This window comes from Pteropus vampyrus, unplaced genomic scaffold, assembly GCF_000151845.1.
Source record: "Pteropus vampyrus isolate Shadow unplaced genomic scaffold, Pvam_2.0 Scaffold76, whole genome shotgun sequence".
In the NCBI taxonomy this organism is placed as follows: Eukaryota; Metazoa; Chordata; class Mammalia; order Chiroptera; family Pteropodidae; genus Pteropus; species Pteropus vampyrus.
Genome location: NW_011888857.1, coordinates 5,014,639 through 5,023,952, shown reverse-complemented (window position 1 = coordinate 5,023,952; position 9,314 = coordinate 5,014,639). Strand labels below are relative to the sequence as shown.

At 34.8% G+C, this 9,314-nt stretch overlaps 1 protein-coding gene across 1 annotated transcript in view; it reads left to right on the top strand.

The window, feature by feature from the left end:
• Positions 1-9,314, top strand: part of ANO3 (anoctamin 3) — a 361,383-nt gene that overhangs the window by 251,939 nt on the left and 100,130 nt on the right. The window contains 1 exon segment of the mRNA XM_023532087.1: positions 8,838-8,938. Within this exon segment, the coding sequence (XP_023387855.1) occupies positions 8,838-8,938 (101 nt within the window).

The window sequence follows — 9,314 nt, the reverse complement described above, 5'->3', positions numbered from 1 at the left end:
CTTAACTAATACTTGCATAACTAAGAGGATATTTAAGTGGCTTTGCAGACTAAAGCTATTCTGAGCCAAGGTGATTTTCAGTCTCTATTTATTAATATAATGTCTAAAATTTTGCCTTATAAGGATAGCCATTATAATTTCAAACTGTGATAAGTAACCTAAAGAAAAAGCAAATGGCTTATCACAAAGGCAACGGTGTAGTCTGGAGGGCGAGGGAAGACAAGAGGAAGACATGAAATTAAAGAAATTAACTTTGAACTGAGATTCACAAGTAAATAGAAGCAAAAGTATGTGAATAAAAGGGCTAGATGTGTTTTTCAGTACTTGACTGCACATTGGAATTACCTGGGATCTTTTACAGTCAATGCCAAACTCCATCACAGCAAGAATCAACTGAATATCTGGATGATGGTGGGAAGAAGGATGCCGGTATTTTTCAATTCCAGATAAAAGGGATACTAGTAGAGCTTACAAAAGATGACAAGGGTTAAATAATTCCATTTCATAATTTAAGTTAAAATTTTTGATGATTTTCTTTAAAGAAATGGGAAGCTATTGAATAATTTTAAGTAAGGTAGTATCATGACCATATTTGTTTTTTAAAAAAATTACCTTGGATTGGTGAAAGAGAGTAGATTTGAAGAGCATGACTGAGTGGTAGCATTAGAGATAGTGAGAAATTAGTAGACTTGATAGATATTTAAGTTAAAATGTAGGTGCTTGGTGTTGGATTGGATATGGTAGGAAAGAAAAGAATATCTCAGAGTTAACTTGGGTTTGTGGCTTGAGCAATTTCTTCATTCATTCAACAAGCTTGAATGAAGCACCCATGTATACTACATTCTAGGGATAAATAGAAAGCAATATAAAAATGGGCCATGTTCTCACGAGAGGATAAAAGAAAACTATAAACAGACAAGAAAAATGACATAGTGAGGGATATTACCCAATAATTCAAACAATCTGTGGGGATTGTGACTAGTAGCTATGTTACCAGGTCTAATCTGAAGGAGAGTGATCTGAATGAGGAGTCCATCATGGGAGGAAAGCGGGGCAGAATACTATCTGGAGAAGGAGTAGCCAGTGTAAAATTACTGTGGACATGAAGAGGGCTAATTTGGGGCTAATTTGGGGCAAAAGTGAGATGAGATTATGGAAATGAAAATCATAGACTAAGAATTGAGGCACAAGTAGAAGTGTTTGAGATGTCTGTGAGCCTAAGAGTGAACCTGTAAAAAGTAGAAGAGAACAGACAATTAAAGGAGTTTGAGTTAGGCAGAAAAAGAAGAGATGAGCAGTCTCAGAGTAGAGTGGTTATCAGGGCAAATTACTGGTAAGAAATCAAGACGCGAAAGAGGCTCATTCCATTGAACGATGTGCAAATCTTTGGTAAAAGTGATGAGGAGATGGACTTACTTGTAAGCTAGACTGGCATGAGTTGAAGAGCGAATGGATAATGGAAAAGTAGAGACAGCAGCAAAAGCCATAACGTGCTTACCTTTGAATGGGAGGATGAAGAGCAGTCGCCAAAGAGAGAAAAGAGGTCTTGTAAAGTTTCATTTCTTTCTTTCTTTTTTCTTAGATGAGATTTTAAATGATAATGAGGAAGATCCAGAAGAGAAGGATGGATGAAGGGAAGAAGGGAGGCAGGAAGAGAGGGGAGGGGAACGAAGGGAAGGGAAGAAAGAAAGATTGAGTAAACAAAAGACAGATGAGAGGGAACAAAAATTAAAAGGTCTCTGGGTAAGGGTGATGGGAAAGATTCAGTGTACAGTTAGAAAGAATATCAAGGAAAATCAAGATTCATGAATTGTATTTAAAGTTAATTTTCTACAATAATTGCTTTTACTTGTCAAAGATATATTTTTTTCAAACTGATTACCTTTACTTTGTTTCTAATTCTAAAAGTAGTAACATTGATTTTTTTAATGGTTGAGTTAATTAGGACTAGATTAATTATCTCAATGTTAGTGTGTAAAATCAACCTGCTTTGACAAATGCAGTTTAAGTGAACAAAAACATGCTTCTATAATAAGCATTCTAACATTATATCATAAAAATTATTGCCTTAAGGTATCAAATCAAGATTTCTTAACAAGGTTTGTATTAGATTTCTATTACTGCTTAACAAATTATTACACATTTAGAAGCTTAAAACAAAACCCATTTTTTAACACACAGTTCCGTAGGTCAGAGATTTGAGCATGACGTGGCTGAGGTCTCTGCTCAGTTTCTCACAAGACTTAAATCAGTGTGTCAGCCAGTCTGCATTTATACTTGGAGCTCAGGGTATTCTTTTAAGCTTACATGGTTGTGGCAAGATTTAATTTCTTGTGGTTATAAGACTGAGGTTCCCATTTCCTTGCTGGCCAGGGACTGTTCTCAGCTTCTAGAGGCCATTCTCATTCCTTTTTATATGCCACCCCTCTCCATTTTCAAAACTAACATTGTAGCATCTTCCTTGTATCCCTATGCTATTTTGAATCTCTCTTGCCAAGAAGAGCGCAGTTCCTTTTAGGGGCTCATTTGCCGTGGAAAATAGCAAATATGACATATGACATAACCTAATCATGGAGTGAATACGCTATTATATTCACATTACCCCAGTATTGTACAGAACAAGGACAGCAGGGGACAGGGATCTTGGAGATCTTCTTAGAATTCGCCAGCCAGACTATTTAAAAAATCAGCTTCATGAAAAAGTGTACTGCCCCTCTAAATAAACAAACTTAGAAAGAAACTTAACTCTATGATGACCACATAAAATCTAAGTATATTTTAGTTTAAATCTTATGTTAACTGCTGGCTCACTGGTATGTAAATGCTTATGGCTCTCTGAACTATCATTTCCAGCATTTGGTATTATCATAAACTTTTATTTTCTCTCAAAGTCTCTCCTATTAAAGGTGGTGGCCTTTGGTGGCACCTTAATTTTAATCAATATTATTAATTGTACCTATTTAAGGCTTGTGATGGGAGGAAAGGAGACAATGAAGTTGTGAAAAATGTTAGCAAGATGAGATTTTTAGCTGGAAAATGGGAGTATTGCTTAGCAAACAAGTCCTTATTTTTAAAATTTGCACTCATCAGAGCTAAGCACCGAGCCTGGCCCAGAGAAGGTTTCAGATCCCCATTAAATTGCATATTGATATGGACAGTTTCTAGATGATCACATCAGCAGCAGACAATAATGCGTATTTGAAGGACAAGTGAATGAATAGGTGATAATCTCTAACTGTGAGATGAGGTGCTTTGTTATCCAGATACATTTCCAGATCATATCAGCAACTTTGCTTTATCTCACACTGAAGACATGAGCTACCATAGTCTATTTTCTTTCAGCTCTCTGCCACCAACTTGCAGTGACTTTGTAAAAACGCAAGTTTTAAATTTCCTCTTCTTCCAAGAGTAAATGTTCTACCTCTTGAGAATTTGGGATGGAATAATTAAATAATAATAGAAATGTGAAGGCAGTGGGTGTTTTGTTCCCTCAGAAAAGCCTGCCTTTATCAGAGCTAAACGGAATAGTGCCAGATTGGGAGCTTTTAATTTCAAGAGAAAAAGTAATCATTCTCCCTGCCAGAACCATTCCTTCACCAACCTCCTGCTCAGTAGCTATAAGAAAATGAAACTACTTTTGTTTTGTTTTGTTTTTAAGTAAAGTTATAAAAAAAGAAAAATTAAGTTGAAATTATAAAAGAATGTAGTTCATGCTGCTTGAAAAAGATCTATATACATTTAAAGTAAAGACACGAAATTAAAAATGTTCTAGCTCTATGTGCACTTAGCTTGACGTTTCACTCATTGATGATAAAGTTAATGCAGAAATGTCTTTCTAAAGCATCACTTTTACTTAAGTGTCTGATTATTTCACATTTTAGAGATTGAAAGGAATGAATTAATAATTAGTGCCAAGCCATCTATTCATGATGCTAATTTGATTCCTCACATAGTACTTCTTCCAGAATAATTCTGGCTTATTTTCTTTCTTCTCTCCATCATCTCTTGTTTAGGTACAAGTTACATAGAATGTGTACTCCATTCAAGAAGTGCTTAATGAGTGACTACTGTATGCCTGGTATAAAACTAGGTGCTTGGTATATATGAAAGAAGAAAAGGAAGATCCTGTCTCTCATGGCACTTACATAAAAAAATAGACTCATTTGGTAGAAAATAATAAATAGTATTAAAAAAAGAATAGTTCAGGGTAAGAAGGATAGGGGTGAGAGTAGGCAAATAGTAGCAAGTGACCAAATGATGGAAGCAGACTGTGAGAGAGAGAGAGTAGTAGGAATGGAGGCTGACAAGAGATTGAGGGTGAGGTTCTATAAGGCTGTGTGGGTCACTGAAAAACCTTTGATTTACACTCTGAGAGAATGGGAAAGATCCCTGGCCATCGTACAGATAGCCAGTGATAGATTATTTAGGACAAGAACATGCATGAGCAAAGGCTCTGTAAGGAAGCACTCTAGGAATCCAGGCTGGAGATGATGGTAGCTTAGAACAGGGTGGTAGCTGTGGAGGAGGTGGGAGTGATCACACTGGCTGCACGTACTATAAGGTGGAACGAATCAGGAACCATCTGGTAATGTGGAACCCAAGTTCTCCTGCTGTGGAGGTCAAGCTTTCCCAGGTGTCTCCCAGCGTCGGTACATGTTCCCGTCACTCCCTCTTCGAGTTGCTACTGTGCTTTGGCAACCAGCCTGCCTAGGCTTCAGAGGCCATGATGCGCTGAGGAAGACTGACATCTCCACTTATACCAGAATAAGGCCCAGCTCCTGGTAACTGTTATTTCCCAGGATCTGCCTGCTCCGCAATAGAGATCTCTACTTTCAATTGCTAGTGGAATGATTAGAAGAATGCAATGATCAAACATCAGTGCATTTCTCAAAGTCTTCGTTATTCAGTCTTAAATCATGCTACATGTGAAACGTTGTCAGTCTGGTATAGATTGATGTTGAATGAGTCTAGACTCATTTATTGTCACTAAGGTCTCTCTTCCAGATTATGGGGAAAATAAGTGCTAGATAGGTTTTCTGTATTCTCGAGGGTCTCGATGTGTCCCTCCTCCAATTACTGCTGAAAAAAAACTCTCATCTTCCGAGGAATAAACAATAACAAACAAGCATAGAACCATTGAAATATATACAGAGAAAGAGATAAATCTTCCAAAGACTCTGCAGTCTTCTGAAATATAGTTTTCTTACAACTTATACACTGTTGATAATACCAGAATAAATATTGAACTTGTCAATTACTTGAATCAAGTCACTCGGCCTCAGAGTTTTCTGCAAAATCATAGGTTATTTTTGATTTTGTACTTATATAACTTAAAGGCATGTTATAGAAGGCTTATAAAACCAAGGGACAGGCTCCGCCAAAGGTGAATCAGGTAGATGAACAGAAAGCTACTTATTGAGGTAAAAAAATAATTTTAGCGAAGCTTTAAAATTAGCCATTATTTTAGGCTAGGGTCTGATTCGAGAGTCATGCTGTCTACTGAGAATGAATAATTCTGGAGAACCTGTTATATGTCAGGACTTTGTATGTCCAGTTTCTCCTAATAGACACAACTCTGTGAAGCAGAGAAAATCCTATTTCTCAAGAGAGAAGACTAAGGATTGGAGATGTTAGATAATTTCCCCAATGTCATAGACCTAGTAAATGGCAGAGATGGAATTTGTACTTAAGTCTTTTGATTCTAAACAGTTTTCTTTTTATTATACCATGTGATTTTACTTAAGTAAGCAGTTAGGATTGAAATAATTTAAATAGTACTTGGAAAGAGAAAGGCAAGTTAGTGTAACACCAGTAGCCAACACCATACTTTCAAATCACTTTTCATATAATAATTTCAAATCATAATTTCATAATCATTTTGAATGTAAGAACTTTTATGTGGATAAGACAAGAAAAACTATAATAAAACAAAAAATGCTTCATTCACTTGTGTCAGATGAGAGAACCATATAAATATTGGATGCCTATTCTTTTTTTATGTGTTAGACAGATTTTCTTGTCTTCACCACTTCTGCACAGAAGCCTTTCATCCAAGTCTGGGACAGTCACTAAAAACAGCCTGGAAATAATCGACGTCATAATTATTCTCCTTTTTCTTGATCAGTGACAGATATCTTTCTAGCTGGGTGAAAAATATATTTTTAAATGAATAGTTGTTTGAATGAATTAATGTTCATTTTTAAAAGTGATACACATCATTCTTCATAGCTAATGTGTATAACTTTGGTCTCATTTCAAAGGACTATAGATATTTAACACATACTGTGTCATCTATCGTCGATTTTTGTTTTCATCATTCTTTTTTAAAATTTAAGAATTTAAAAATTCTTTTTAAAAAATTATTAGTTTCAAATACACAGTACATTGGTTAGACATTTATATAGTTTATGAAACAATCCCCCTGATTGCTCTTTCTCTCCTCCGGCTCTCCACCTAGCCATTACGTTACTGCTGATTGCATTCCCTATGCTGTGCTCCTTACCTTTAATTTTAAACAAACACCTTCAAAGTAAAAAAGCCCTTTGGTAATTGCACTAACATGAAAGCATCTTTTGCTATTTTTCCCATGGCAATTTGCAAAATACTAGTACCCCAACAGCTACGATAAAAAAACAATGAACATTTTGGAAATTCAGTTCACTTTTTTTACCATTTTGCATATTTTTAGCAAATATATGCATATTAAATTGTGTCACAAGTTCTTTAGTGAGAACCCGAAAGTCTCCTTGACCATGGAACGTCCCCTACACTTTGGCAAATGCTGGTTGATGAAAGTGCCTGCCAAAGGCATTGGTGGTCACCTGCCTTTTACATCTGAATATTATTAGTCCAGTGACTATCTCAGGGTTCTTTAACAATATATTTTAAAATGTTGCTAATATAAATTTGAAATGTCGTTCTGACAAACTTGTGAAACTAGCTATATCTAAAATATATGGCTTTATAAATATATGAATGTAAAATTATACACTTTAATTTTAAAAGATGTGATTTTAAATTAAACTGATAAATTTCTTTCACACTTTTGAGTTTTTAAGATTGGTATGTTTCTTGAGAAATTTCATCTAATTGAAATTTTAATGGACAATGTTAACCAAATAGAATCCAGCTGTGTCTAACCTGGCAGGTGTGTCTAAATGGAAACAGACAGCAGGTTTTGCTTTATATATGTTCAGCTCCTCTAATCACGTTAAGGAAAAATTCTGTGAGAGTTACTGCTAAAATGGCCACGAACTTCTTCCTTGATCTATGGGCCTTAATATTGTAGGAGTTTCAGAAAATAACTGTCTAGGTTTTTTTGTTTTTTTTTTAAGTAGAATATGAACGTGAATGATATATAGTGTCAAAGTAGACAATTATTTACTAGTTACTTATTTTAGATTATTAAACTACATTTAAGAATCTTGATGATTATTTGGCTCAAGGAGGCATTTGAACATGTTAGTGATATAAGCAAAATGTTCAAAGACAATGGGATACAATTCTGGGAATTCTTAAGAACTAAACCAAGGAACACAATTTTGTTAAAAGCTCCCTAGATAATTTGATGCATTTCTGACTCTGCTTAAAAACTTCTTGTGTAGATAGATCAAAGACACTAAAATTCTTATGATCTCTTGACACAGGAAAAAAGTGGACTAAAAGGTTAGAGTAAGTGTGCATATTTGACAACTTCGTAAGGTAATGGACTTGTATGGTTTATATTCCATTCCCCTATCTCAGGATTTCCATAGTACTTAACAAGTAATAATTACTCAGTAAAATATACTAAATGAAAAAGTGAATGAATTAATGAATGTCTGGTGGCAGTGTCTGTTTCTTCTGAGCAGGAATGAGAGGATAATGATAAAGGGTCCAACAAAAATAACTTCAGATTTTTACTTGGCTCACAATTTTTCTGATTGGGAATCTGGATCTTGATAGCAATCAATATAAGAAAATACACTAACTCATATAGGTGATTATTTCTTGTATATGATGTCATTATTACATTTTTATCAAGGTTTATATGTACTAAAATTTTTATTTGTATGCATCCCTTTTATTTTTATTTTTTAATAAAAAGTGTGATATAGTTTTAATGCTTAAATTTAACCATTGACGTGTCATGATAGAAATCTTTTATTCCTATCAGTGTATCTCTGTAGCTATTTTTTAAAATTTTATTTTATTATAAGTTTCAAGTATATAATACATTGGTTAGACATTTATATAGTTTATTAAACTATCTCCCTGATTGCTCTTTCTCTCCTCTGGCTCTCCACCTAGCCATTACATTAGTGCTAACTGCATTCCCTATGCCATGCTCCCCATCCCCATGACCATCTATTAACTACTAATTTGTACTTCTTTAACCCTTCACCCCTTTCTCCCAGCCCCCCAACCCCTTTTCCCTCTGGCTGTCACTAGATCGTCCTCTATATTTGTGAGTCTGTTGTTGATTAGTTTGTTGTTTTTGTTTCTTAGATTCCACATATAAGTGAAATCATATGGTATTTACCTTTCTCTGTCTGACTTATTTCACTCAGCATAGTAACCTCTAGGTGCATTCATGTCATTGCAAATGGTAGGATTTCATTTTTTTAATGGCTGAGTAATATTCCATTGAATATATGAACCATAACTTCTTTATCCAGTTATCTACTGATGGGCATTTAGGTTGCTTCAATATCTTGGCTATTGTAAATTGTGCTTACTATGTATACATCCCTCTTAAATGTGACAATGATTCATCCATAGAAAAGGGGACAATGTTCTTTCCTCTCAGATCAAATTCTTATTCTAAATAACGGAGCCTATTCTGCTGTCCTTTGCAGCCAGCTGTTGCAAATGCTGATATCATGTTTATTAAAATTCACATTCCATGGGACACGCTGTGCAAGTATGCAGAGAGGTTGAATATCAGGATGCCCTTCAGGTACTTTCAGATTTTATTTCATTCTATCTCAATATATATTAAAATGAGTCTTTTTTTTCCCCCAAAACCTTAGAGCAATAAATGTAACCCTTTCTATAGAAGAAATGCTTTTTCTTCCACAGATTAGGTAAACTTAGACACTTGTTTTCTCTTCTAATTTGCTTGCCATTCTGATAAGGTGACATTCTGATTCCTTGGAACTTTATATCATTTCTAAGTAGATTTACCTAGAGGGAGAGGAAAAACAATTGTTTTTAAATTTTAACTAATAAGATAATTACTAAGATCAATCTCATTTCTTGTTTCATGTGGGTAGACAGAACTTTATAATGTATATAAATACAGTGTTTTCTGTATAAAGGTTAGGAAGAAGCAT